The sequence below is a fragment of the Nomascus leucogenys genome, chromosome 3 (genome assembly GCF_006542625.1).
Source record: "Nomascus leucogenys isolate Asia chromosome 3, Asia_NLE_v1, whole genome shotgun sequence".
Classification (NCBI taxonomy): Eukaryota; Metazoa; Chordata; class Mammalia; order Primates; family Hylobatidae; genus Nomascus; species Nomascus leucogenys.
Genome location: NC_044383.1, coordinates 87,233,088 through 87,246,463, shown reverse-complemented (window position 1 = coordinate 87,246,463; position 13,376 = coordinate 87,233,088). Strand labels below are relative to the sequence as shown.

Below are 13,376 nucleotides of genomic sequence, written 5' to 3'. Positions count from 1 at the left end.
AAGGTCAGCTCCTTCAGTGTGGCATATGTGGCTTTTTGTAGTCTGCTCTTGGCCTACTTTTCCATCTTCATCATCTTTGCTACTCCTTTTCACTAGCCCTAAGTGTTTTTCTAATGCACTGTTTCTTGTACCTGATATGGCATGCTTAGTGACTATCTCTCCCTCGCATACCTCAGCATATAGTTCATATTCTTATAGAAACCTAAATGATGTAATCTAATTTTAAACATGCCTTTTTCTTCCTTTAAACGAGAAACTAGGGCCAGGTGTGGTAGCTCACAACTGTTATCCCAGTGTTTTGGGAGGCTGAGGTGGGAGGATAACTTGAACCCAGTAGTTCAAAGACCAGTCTGAGCAAGACCAGCAAGACCTTGTCTGTACTAAAAATAAAAAAGTTAGGGCCGGGCGCAGTGGCTCACGCCTGTAATCCCAGCACTTTGGGAGGCCGAGCTGGGTGGATCACGAGGTCAGGAGATCGAGACCATCCTGGCTAACATAGTGAAACCCTGCCTCTACTAAAAATACAAAATTTAGCCAGGCGTGGTGGTGGGCACCTGTAGTCTCAGCTACTCAGGAGACTGAGGCAGGAGAATTGCTTGAACCTGGGAGGCAGAGGTTGCCGTGAGCCAAGATAGCGCCATTGCACTCCAGACTGGGGGACAGAGCGAGACTCTATCTCAAAAAAAAAAAAAAAAAAGAAAAAAGAAAAAAAAAAGTTAGGTGTGGTGACATGCACGTGTAGTCCCAGGTACTCAGAAGGTTGAGACAGGAGGATTGCTTGTCCCCAGAAGTTTGAGGTTGCAGCGAGCTATGATTGCTCCACTGCACTTCAGCCTGGGCAACAGAGCAAGATGCTGTCTCAGAAATCAACAACAAAACCCAGAAACTAGTCAGTTTTAAGGATCATTTTAAACATTGTCTAACTTTTGTTATGAAAACAAATATTTGTATTGACAGAACTCCTTAGTATAATAACAATCAGTAAATGATTGTTGAATTGATTAGAATGTTATAAACCTCTATATATGTAATAGGTTTTGTTTGTTAGTATATTCTTCTGATACTTTATTTATTTCTTGAACTATAACCTTCAAAAACAAAGAAATAAATTTTTTACTGAAAGTTGAATATAGGGCTTTTGCTAAAATGCTACATATTTTGGCTAGATTCAATTTAGTATTTCTTTGGAGGACATTATGTATGCAGTGTATATCTTTAAACTTTTCCCCTCATTTAATTATAGTTCTTTTTGCAAGTAGCCAGCATAAAATCATTCAATAAAAATTTATTTAGCAGCCTATTCTGTTCCTGGCAGTTGATTAGGTACTAGAGTAATACAAAGCGTAATAAAATACAGAATCCTTAGTTTCAATCTAATGGGTCAGAAATACATATAAAGGACTCATTTCAATATTTGTGGTTAAGGGTCATAATAATAATATATAAAGAGGGTTGTCTGAGTGTCTAGTTGTTGAGAGAAGCTATGGTAGTTCCTTAAATCTTCTAAAATGTGGTGAAGCACAAAGAAGTAAAGATAACAATTGTTTAGGGAATTGGAGAGAACCAGAAATTGCTTTTGAGCTTAAACTTGAATGGTAATGAAGAGTCAATGAGAAGTCTTGGAACATTTTGTAAGCTGGAATGTGAGATGATCAGATTTGTAGTTTAGGAATAGTATACTGTTTCTTGTCATAAGTCTATAAAAACTGGAAATAGCTGCATTCGTTCATAGCACTATTTTAGTAAACCTCATATAAAAATGAAATATGACAGTAATAATAATAGCTACCATTAATTTATTTCAACATATTTAACAAGTACCGTCTCTGTGTATGGTTTATAGTATATGGTTTATAAATATTATCTAATTAAAGACTGGTTTTGAAGTTATACTATATGACTTCATATACTAGCTCTACCATTTATAGCTGTGTGAACTTAAACAAGCTTTCTCAAGTTTCAGTTTCCTCATCTATAAAATATTCTGGTATGGCTATAGAAATAATTAGGATATTTTATGTAAAGGACTCCTGTGCTTAGCCCATAGTAAGCACTCCATAATTGTTAGCTATTTTAAAATTAATTTTTGTAACTTCCTTGTGTTATAAAGATAACACCTTTAACTTGAAATATTACCTTGCAGATGAGGAAATTGAATTTAGAGATCTTAAGTTATCTGCAGGTCATACTTGCAGTATTACCTTGCAGATGAGAAAATAGAATTTAGAGATCTTAAGTTTCTTAAAAGTTATATTGCAAATAGTGGCAAAGCCAGTATTTTAACTTGGGTCTCTGACTGTAAGCCCAGTATCCTGAAAAATGTGCTGTACTGTCCTTCCGAGGCTAAGTGATCAGGAGGAATTGGTGAAGAAAGTATCAGTGGTACTCTCAGATGTTTAATTGGCCTGCCTAAGAGCTTCTAGGCCTAAGAGATACCACTGTGATCTCTTCTATGGTTTGTCCAAATGAAAGCATAAGCGAATGTATAATAGATAAGTCTATGTTGTCTAACTCATCTATGTTGTTACATGTCTCAATAATCAATTCTTTTTCAATGCTATGTAGTATTCCATTGTATGAATATATATAACATTTTGTTTATCCATTCATCTGTTGATGGACATTTGAGTGGTTTTCCTGTTTTAGACTATTACAGGTAAAGCTGCTGTGAACATTCATACACACGTTTTTGTATGTACATATACTTCTTTTTCTCTTGGGTAGAGCCTCAAAGGGGTATGTTAGGTGTATGTTGGTTTAACTTTTAAAAACTTGCTAGATTGTTTAGTAAAGTGAATTGTACATTTAATTTAGGTGTATGTTTGTTTAACTTTTAAAAACTTGCTAGATTGGGCTGGGTGCGGTGGCTCATGCCTGTAATCCCAGCACTTTGGGAGGCTGAGGTGGGTGGATCATGAGGTCAGGAGATCTAGACCATCCTGGCTAACATGGTGAAACCCTATCTCTACTAAAAATACAAAAAATATTAGCCGTGCCTGGTGGCTGGCGCCTGTAGTCCCAGCTACTCGGGAGGCTGAGGCAGGAGAATGGCGTGAACCTGGGAGGCAGAGCTTGCAGTGAGCCGAGATCGTGCCTCTACAACTCAGCCTGGGGGACAGAGTGAGAGATTCCATCTCAAAAAAAAAAAAAAAAAAACTTGCTAGATTGTTTTATTAAAGTGATTGTACATGTAGTTTATCTGCTATCAGTATGTGTGAATTCTTTTTTCCCTACATCCTCAACAATACTTGCAATTAAAAAAATTTAAATTATTAAACATTTTGCCAATTTTTTAAATGTTAGCCATTTTAAAAGGTTCATAATTGTGATTTTAATTTTTATTTCCCTAATGACTAATGATGTTGAGCATTTTTATGTGTGCTTATTTGACATCTGTGTATTTTCTTTGGTGAAATGATTCTTCAAATCTCTACGTACTCTTAAAATTAAATTGCTTGTTTTCTTTATTGTTGTGTTGAGTTTTTTTTATATATTCTACATGTAAGTACTTTATCTGATATATGTATTGCAAAGATTTTTCTCCCATTCTATGGCTTATCTTTTTATTTTCTTAACAGTATCTTAAAGATAATAGGCTTTCCATTTTGCTTAAGTCAAATTTACTGATTTGTTCATAGATCTTATTTTATTTAAGAAATCTTGACATAACTCACATCCACAAAGAATTTCTTCCATGTTTTCTTCTACATGTTTTATACTGTCAGGCTTTACATTCAGTCAGTGATTCATTTTGAGTTAATTTTTGTATGTGACACAAGGTATGGATTCAGGTCATTTTTTTAACATGTGTATATCCATTTGTTCTAGCATCATTTACTGAAAATGCTGACCTTTGTCATCTACATTGCCTTTCAGCCCTTGTCAAAAATCAGTTGTCCAAATATGTGTGGATTTATTTCTGGATTTTCTATTCAGTTCCTTGATTTGTTTGTATTTATGTAAATACCTTGCTGTTTTGATTTCTTTAATGTTTTAATAATTTTTGACATCGGGTAGTTTTAGCTCTCTAACATTGTTATTCTTTTTCAAAGTTGTTTTGTTCCTTCTAGGTCCTGTGTGTTTCCATATGAATTTTAAAGTCAGCTTGTCAATTTCTATAGGAAACCCTGGTGGGATTTTGATTGGAATTGCATTGAATCTGTAGATGAGTTTGGGGAAAAAAAAAAATCTTAAGAATTTTATCTTTCATTTAGCAAAACAGAATAGTTTTCAGTATACAGGTCTTTCCCATCTCTTTTCGTATTTATCCTTAAGAAATTCATAACAGAGTGTATTTTTGCTGATTAAAAAAATTGCTTTCAGATATTTCATTGGCGATATATAGAAATGTAATTTTTTAGTTATTGATCTTGCATCCTCCAGCCTTCCTGAATTCACACATTAGCTTTAGGAGCTCTTTTGTAGATTCCATCTGATTTTTTACATAGATAATCAGGTCATCTCTAAATACAGGTATTTTTTCTTCCTTTTTTATATTAATGACTTTATTTCTTTTTTTTTTCTTTTTCGCCTTTTCCGATTGCACTCCAGTACAATGTTAAGTGGATAGAACCTCCAATACAATGTTAATTGGTGAGTGAGTGTAACACCCTTCCTATTCCTGGTTTTAGAGGAAAGCATTCAGTCTTACCCTGTTAATACGATGGGAACAGCTATGACGTTTTTGTAGATGCCCTCTATCAGGTTGAGGGATACTCCTCTACTTCTAGTTTGCTAAGATTAAGACAAAAAAATAATAATAATAAATGGATGTTCGATTTTGTCAAATGCTTTTTCTGCATTTATTAAGATGAACATGTAGTTTTTCTATGATGTATTATGTTGTTTCTAATTTTTAAATTTATTCTTTGAGGAGTATTAGTCTGTGATTTTATTTTGTTTGGCTTTTATATTGGGGCAGTGCTAGCTTCATAGAATGATTTGGGGAGTATTCCTTTTTTTACATTTTTTTTTGAAATAGTTTAAAACTCCATGTAAAATTGATATTATTTCCATCTTAAATTTTAGGTGGAATTCATTGGAGAATCTTTCTGGCCCTGGAGGTTTTTTTGTGGAAATAATTTTAACCTCATTCTTAATTTCTTTACTAGATATTGGGTTAAGTTGTGTATTTGTTTTTGAGTGAGCTTTGGCAATTTGTGTTTTTTAATAAAGTTGTCCATTTCATCTGAATTGTCAGATTTACTGGCATATAGTTGTTCATTATATTTTCTTACTATTCTTTTAATATCTATATTATCTCTAGTGATGCCACTTTTCTCACTCTTGGTATTGATAATTGGTGTCTTCTCTTATTTTTCCTGATCAGTCTGCCCAGAGGTTAATCAATTTTATTAATTTCAAAGAATCATCCTTTTCTGTTTTTTTGTTTCATTGATCTTTATAATTATTTCCTTTATTCTGCTTTGGTTTTTATTTTCTTTTTCTAATTTTTCATTTTGGAGGATAAAGTTTTTCTTTTGAAACCTTTTTTTTCTTTTTTAATTGATTATTATAAAAAGTTTTATTTGTAATTGACAAATAATAAAGATAGGATGTGATATGTTAATGCATGTATGTAGTGCACAATGATCAAATCAGGGTAATTAGCATATCTGTCACTTTAAATATTTATTATTTCTTTGTGATAATAACATTCAAAATCTTTTCTTCTAGCTATCTTGAAATATACATTATTATTTGTTATAGTCTTCTGTGTAATAAGACGCCAGAACTTAATCTTCCTGTCTAACTATAACTTTGAACTCATTGACCAACCTTTCCCCATGCTTTTCTTCCCCCTGTCCTCTGTAGCTTCTGGTAACCACTACTATACTCTCTACTTCGATGAGGTGAACATTTTCAGATTCCACATATGAGTGAGGTCATGTGGTATCTTCTTTTTTAATATAGTAGTTAGTGCTACAAAATTTCCCCTAAGTATTGGTTTAGCAGCCTCTGCAAATTTTGACATAATAAATTTTTATTTCCCTTCAGTTAAGAATACTTACTACTTTCTGTTTTGATTTCTTCTTTCATCAGTGGTAGAAAGTGTGCTGTTTAAGGAGGTGTGCTATTTTGTTTCAAATATTTAGATATTTTCCAAGTATCTTTCTAATAAGGATACCTGATTTAATTCCATTGCAGTCAGAGAATATGCTTTGTATGACTGTCTTCCTTTTTAATTTATTAAGACTTGTTTTTTGACCAAGAATATAGTATAACTTAAATGTTTCAAGAGCAGTGGAAGAGAACGTGTGTTCTACTATTGTTAGATGAATAAGTGTCAGTCAAGTCAAGTTGGTTTATAGTGCCGTTCAAGTCTGTGGTAGCCTTGCTGATTTTCTTGCCTCCTTGTTCTACAGATTTTGAAGAGTAGTATTGAAATCTTTGACTATAATGGTGGATTTGCCTATTTCCCTTTGCATGTCTTCAGTTTTTACTTCATATATTTTGAAGATCTGTTATTAGGTATACAAATGTTTAGGACTGTTATATCGTGTTGATTAATTTACCTCTTTGTCATTATGAAATGGCTTTCTGTTTTGCTGGTAATATTCTTGGCTTCAAAATTTATTTTTTCTGACATTAATATAGCCATTCCAAGTTTCTGCCAGTAATCCCAACCAGTGTTTTGTTTACTCTCGGACCTTTTACTTTTCATCTAAGACTGTTATATAGGAAAATTTTAGGAAAAAATTATTTAACTGCTCTGTGTCTTAGTTTCTTTTTGATTAAAGGGACGTAATAAGAGTACCTACACCATAGAATTGTTTTGAGGATTAAACAAAATAATATCATAGACTCTACACCTGCACATGTTGCAGTGCAAACTCTGTGTAAGTGTAGTCTATGGCTTTTGTTCCTACTATTACTGCTGCATTTTAAAAAAAGGTTTTTTTATAAACACATGAAATAGAATTTGCTATTAATTTATATCTTCAAGAAGTATCTTGTTTGCTGTTTCATTAGTCATCTTTAATCTAGACTAGATAAATTAGAACATCATCATGATATTTGTAAATGAATATGAACTCAAAAAATACCTGTATTTAATTTTGTTTTCTTACATTACTAATTTACCATCTATTTTACGTAAGAATTGTATTCTGGCTGGGCACGGTGGCTCACGCCTGTAATCTCAGCACTTTGGGAGGCCGAGGTAGGCAGATCACGAGGTCAGGAGATCGAGACCATCCTGGCTAACATGGTGAAACCCCGTCTCTACTAAATATGAAAAAAAAAATATATATATATCCAGGCATGGTGACGGGAGCCTGTAGTCTCAGCTACCGGGGAGGCTGAGGCAGGAGAATGGCATGAACTGGGGAGGCGGAGCTTGCAGTGAGCCAAGATCACGCCAGTGCACTCCAGCCAGGGCGACAGAGTGAGACTCCATCTCAAAAAAGGAAAAAGAAAAAAAGAATTGTGTTCTAAAATTTAGGTATAGTGTCATCGTATTTTTCAAATTTATCGAGTTGCCATTTCAAGTATATTCGAATTGTACAATATTTTTCAGTTATTCTCAACTGCATATACCTCCGTTTAAATAAAAGACACATTGTGAAACTACAAATTAGTCTTTTTTTAAAAAACAAAGGAAATAAATGTTTACACATAATGATTTGTATGGGTCCTTCACATTGTTACTATTTATAATGGGTGATGCCTTTTTTTTTTTAGATTGGACAGCTGGCTTTTAAAGGAATGAAGAGACTCAATAGAATCCAGTCAATAGTGTTTGAGACTGCCTACAACACCAATGAGAATATGCTGATTTGCGCCCCTACAGGAGCTGGAAAAACCAACATTGCAATGCTTACAGTCTTGCATGAAATTCGCCAACATTTTCAACAAGGTGTTATCAAAAAGAATGAATTTAAGGTAAGTAAATAAATCAGACAACAGCTTTTTAAATGGTAAGAAATACAATAAATTTGCAGTTTTAATATTGCATGAAATTTGAAAGTTCTTAAAGATATTGTACTTGAAGTCAGATAAGTAATACTGCTTGATTTACTTCATTGCTATTAAGGCAGTTCTTATTTGTGTTATGAAAATTATATTACCGTGTAAGAAGCTATGAAAATACATTTATACAATTTTCAAAGTGATGCAGCTGTGTAAACAAATTCTATTGTCCTTTAAACAGCTACACACGTATCACACAAAGATAAGACTTTTAAAATATCACTGTTAAGATTTTTCACTGGAAGTAGTTAGGAACATATTTCACAATAAATTGTGACTTGTATTGCCTACTGTAAGACAAATGACATGGTAGTTTTTGCTCATTAATCAAGCTAATGTTCCTTTGGTATAGATTGTATATGTTGCTCCAATGAAAGCCTTGGCAGCTGAAATGACAAATTACTTCAGCAGACGTCTAGAGCCACTAGGCATCGTTGTGAAAGAATTGACTGGTGACATGCAGTTGTCAAAAAGTGAAATTTTACGAACTCAGGTATGTTGTTTACCTAGATTTTTTGTTTAATACCGTTCTTTTTTTAGGTAATTGTGAAAATTATTAAACGACTATATCTTAAATAACTAGAATACATAATACAAACGTAATATAATGAACTTTTATTTGTAACCACATCTTATCTCTGTACTACAAAGAGTTTTTGCTGGTACTTTGTTTTCTGGTATCCCTTCTAACTCCTGTGATTCTTATTGCATCTTAAATATTGTTAGGTTCCAAGTCGATTGGCAGTAAGGCTATTCTTTTAAAACAGTAGGGGATGAGGATATAAATAATACCAGAGTTTAATTTTAAGAGGGGGGACATATATAGGTCTTAAAGTGAGTGCACTAGTATTCCAAACTATTCCATAAGAATGGCTTAGCATATAATAAAGCTTTTTGGTCATTCGTTATTTCATCAAATGCACAGCAGAAGAAACTGTCATCAGAGTAAACAGGCAACCTACAAAATGGGAGAAAATTTTTGTAATCTACCCATCTGACAAAGGTCTAATATCCAGAATCTACAAGGAACTTAAACATATTTACAATATAAAAACAACCCCATCAAAAAGTGGGCAAAGAATATGAACAGACACTTCTCAAAAGAAGACATTTATGTGGACAACAAACATATGAAAAACAGCTTAAAATCACTGATTGTTAGAGAAATGCAAATCAAAACCACCGTGAGATACCATCTCCCATCAGTCAGAATGGCAATTATTAAAAAACCAAGAAACAATAGATGCTAGCAAGGCTGTGGAGAAATAGGAATGCTTTTACACTGTTGGTGGGAATGTAAATTAGTTCAGCCATTGTGGAAGACAGTGTGATGATTCCTCAAGGATCTAAAACCAGAAATACCATTTGACTCAGCAATCTCAATACTGGGTATATACTCAAAAGAACAGAAATCATTTTACTATAAAGACACATACACACGCATCTTTATTGCAGCAGTATTTACAATAGCAAAGATAGGAAACCAACCCAAATGCCAGCAATGGTAGACTGGATAAAGAAAATGTGGTATATAGACACCATGGAATACTATGCAGCCATAAAAAGGAATGAGATTATGTCCTTTGCAGGGACATGGGTGAAGCTGGAAACCATCATCCTCAGCAGACTAACACAGGAACAGAAAATCAAACACTGCATGTTGTCACTCAGAAGTGGGAATTGAACAATGAGAACACATGGACACAGGGAGAACACATGGACACAGGGAGGGGAACAACACACACCAGGACCTGTTGGGGTTTGGGGGGTGAGGGGAGGGAACTTAGAGGATGGGTCAATAGGTGCAGGAAACCACCATGGCACACGTATACCTGTGTAACAAACCTGCACATTCTGCACATGTATCCCTGAACTTAAAAGTAAAATGAAAATAACAATCTTGTCAGATAATTCCAACATCTTTGTCATCTCAGAGTTAGCATCTGCTATATGTATCTTCTCATTTGAGTTGATATTTTCCTGGCTCTTGGTAGGCATGTTATTTTCAGTTGCATCCTGGACTTTTTGAGTATTATGATATCAGAGTGCTCCCTATTTAAATCTCCTGGGTGGGTTGGTAGCTGATACTCTGTTTACACATGTTCCCACCCATCAGTGCCAGTCTTCACACACAGTGAGTTGGGAGAGGAGCACTTTCATTCTCTGTGGTGTTTGGCTGGTGTCGTCAAAAAGATTCTGTTTCTCTTTGGTGTCCCCCTCAGTCTTTTGTATAGAAAGAGAAGTCTTATTTTGTTTGTTTGTTTGGGGAGTTAGTTCTGCACCCATTGACTTTCTGAGTTGTGGGATTCTTCACCAGTCTGGAATACACAGAAAGAAACTCCAGGAACTCCCTGCCAGCTCTTTCCTTGAGTCCTGACGTCCCTATCCATTCCTACTTCTTTTTTCACTTTTCAGAATCTTCTGATGTCTGTTTCATGCATTTTGTCTAGGGTTATTAGGTGTAATAAGCAAGAAAAAGATGAAAGATTTCTACACTATCTTGTTCAGCCATATAGACTTAAAATTATAAGATAGTCAAATTTATAACTTCTTTTGTGGTTTGTGCCTTTTTTGTTCATTGTGTTTTTTTGAAAATCCTAGTTTATCCCAAGTTCTTCCACATTTTTCTTTTGAATGATTTAAAGTTTTATTTTTTAGATGTAAGTCTTAAGTCTCTCTGGATTTTTATTGTTATTTTGGTAGGAGCAGGGTTATTATTTTATTTCTTTACCTAAAGAAAGCCATTTTGTCATCACCTCTCTAGCCTTTTCTAGTGAATTATAATATTTTTCTAGTGAATTATAATATTATCTTTTTTCTAGTGAATTATAATATTATTTTTTCTAGTGAATTATAATATTATCTTTGTGAATTATAATATTTTCCTTTCTAGTGAATTATAATATTATCTTTGCCATATTCTCAATTCTAGTGTTGTCTTGTGGCTATTACTGAGCTGTGTTTGTTGTTGTTGTTGGTGGTGGTGGTGGTGGTGTGTATGTGTGTGTTTGTGTGTGTGTATCTGTATCTGGCCCTCCTTGAGGACTACACTGTTTGAATTACTATCATTTTAGAATAAGTCTTGATTATAAAGCACATTCAGCCTCATTATTTTATTCTCATATATTAGAATAGCCATAGCTACTTACTGAACATTTTAATTTTGAAATTGGACTGTTTCATTACATCAAAAGATCTGTTTGGGTTTTTATTAGAATTATGTTTCTGCAATACTTTAAACAAAGTTGACACCTTTATTATGTCTCTCCATCTATGAGCATTGCATATTTTCCACTCTTTAAGTCTTTTTTAAAGCTCTTCAAAAATGTATTTCCTCATAGGTCTTGTACATTTTAAAAGATTAATTTCCAGATATCTTGTATTATTTGTCACTATTTTAAAAAAAATTTTATATTTTGTAATGGCTGTTGTTGGGGTACAAGAACACTTGGTTTTATTCATATTATATCCCACGACCCTGCTAAGTATTCTTACTAATAGTTATAGATTATCTGTAAATTCTCTTTGACTTTCTATGTAAGCAATGACATAATCTGCAAATTAAAGCAGTTTGACCCCAAAACTTTGAGAGAAGCCCAGCCTTAGAATCAGATGTTTTCATCATTCAATTCCCTTAGTGTATATACATGTATAACGTTACATTTTAAATATTCTCTCTTGTCTTTTTATACTTTTGAACTGAGAGAAGGGAGTTTACATAAGCCCAGTTGACTTTATTGAGTGAAGGTTACAATTTTATTATTCTAATGCTAATGAACAACAGACAAAATAATCACTGAATAGTGATTAAGCTGTATCTCAAAGATTATTAAGAAAGTTTATTTTTTCTCATAAGTCTCGAACTTCCAAGCTTTTACTGAATTAAATTAAATTAAATTAAAAGTTGAAAATAGAGAAACATACATTACCTCTAAGGAAGAAAATTGATAAACAGAAATGTAAAAGTACTAGAAAGTTCAGAAGCACAAAAGTATTCTACCTGTATTTTTAACTTGTCGTACAAAGAAGTTTTTTTTAATTATTTGGAAATACCATTTGTCATAACAAAATTTTGGCCAAGTGAAAATAAACATTCAGTCAAACCAATTTTTAAATCACTAGTGGTTTTTTGTTTAATAGCAGTTCCAGACCTAATAGAAAAATTCTTGATAAATTACTTTTGTATTGTATTCCAACAAGATTTTTACACATATGAATCTTAAAAATCTCCTAATGATATCTGTTAACATAAATATATATTTTTTGATATTTTTCCAGGTAGATCTATAACTAAAAAAAGTTTACTATTTTTTTACAAAAAAGATTTGTTACTTCTATAGAGTTTGGAAGTTCTTTTCTAAGTAAATTTGAATTTTAATATTGTGAAATGTACCATATAAAGTATCTTGATACATGTAGTTTGTCCGGTAGTTAGCTTTTTGGTAAAACCAAAAGCTTATTTAATTTTATGATTCTGGGAGGTCTTTGTTTTGTCTGTATTCTTACTTTGTGAGTGAAAATGAAAATAATAGAAATATTTGAAATTTAAACTTTTATTATACTCTATAACAGGTTGGCCCAGTGTGTGTGTATGTGTGTAGCAGAACAATATTTTGGGGAACTGCTAAATGAATGACAGAATTCTATACTCAGATGGTCATGTAATCTGATCTCTAAGAGTTATTCATAATTCATGTTAATATAATAAAGACAACAAAATTAGCTCGGGGTGCAGCTGCTCAGCAGGCTGAGGTGGGAGGATCACTTGAGCCCTAGAGGTTGGGGTTATAGTGAGCGTGATGGTGCCACTGCACTACAGCCTGGGTTTATAGAGCAATACCTCATCTCAAAAAAAGAAAAAAAAAAAAAAGAGGAAGCACATTGGGGGAAAAATATATATAATAGAGATTACAATGCTTTGCAGGAAGGTTAATTTATTTAACATTATAAACTTAGCATTTTCCAAACTTACTTGAACACAGATCCATTCTTTCATAGAACAATTATTAATAGAACTCGCTTTGAGAAGTGCTGTTCCAGAACATTTTTACTGAATTAGCAAAAGAGTGTTCCAGTGAGAAAGAGTTAATTCTACCTTTGAGAGTTTTAAGAAACCCAGGTACAGAAAGACAGACATCACATGTTCTCGCTTATTTGCTGGATCTCGTATTAGTCCGTTTTCATACTGCTGTGAAGAAATACCCGAGACTGGGTAATTTATAAAGAAAAAGAGGTTTAAGGGACTGACAGTTTCACATGGCTGTGGAGGCCTCACAGTCACAGTGGAAGGTGAAGGAGGAGCAAAGACACGTCTTACATGGCAGCAGGCAAGAGAGTGCATGTAGAGGAACTGCCCTTTATAAAACCATCAAATCTCATGAGACTTATTCACTATTATGAGAACA

At 33.5% G+C, this 13,376-nt stretch overlaps 1 protein-coding gene across 1 annotated transcript in view; it reads left to right on the top strand.

Moving 5' to 3' along the window:
* The window catches only part of ASCC3 (activating signal cointegrator 1 complex subunit 3), a 393,050-nt gene that overhangs the window by 111,942 nt on the left and 267,732 nt on the right, over positions 1–13,376 (top strand). Inside the window, exons 9-10 of the mRNA XM_030809499.1 lie at positions 7,684–7,884; positions 8,324–8,464. Coding sequence (XP_030665359.1) covers positions 7,684–7,884; positions 8,324–8,464 — 342 coding nt within the window. The remainder of the gene's footprint in view (positions 1–7,683; positions 7,885–8,323; positions 8,465–13,376) is intronic.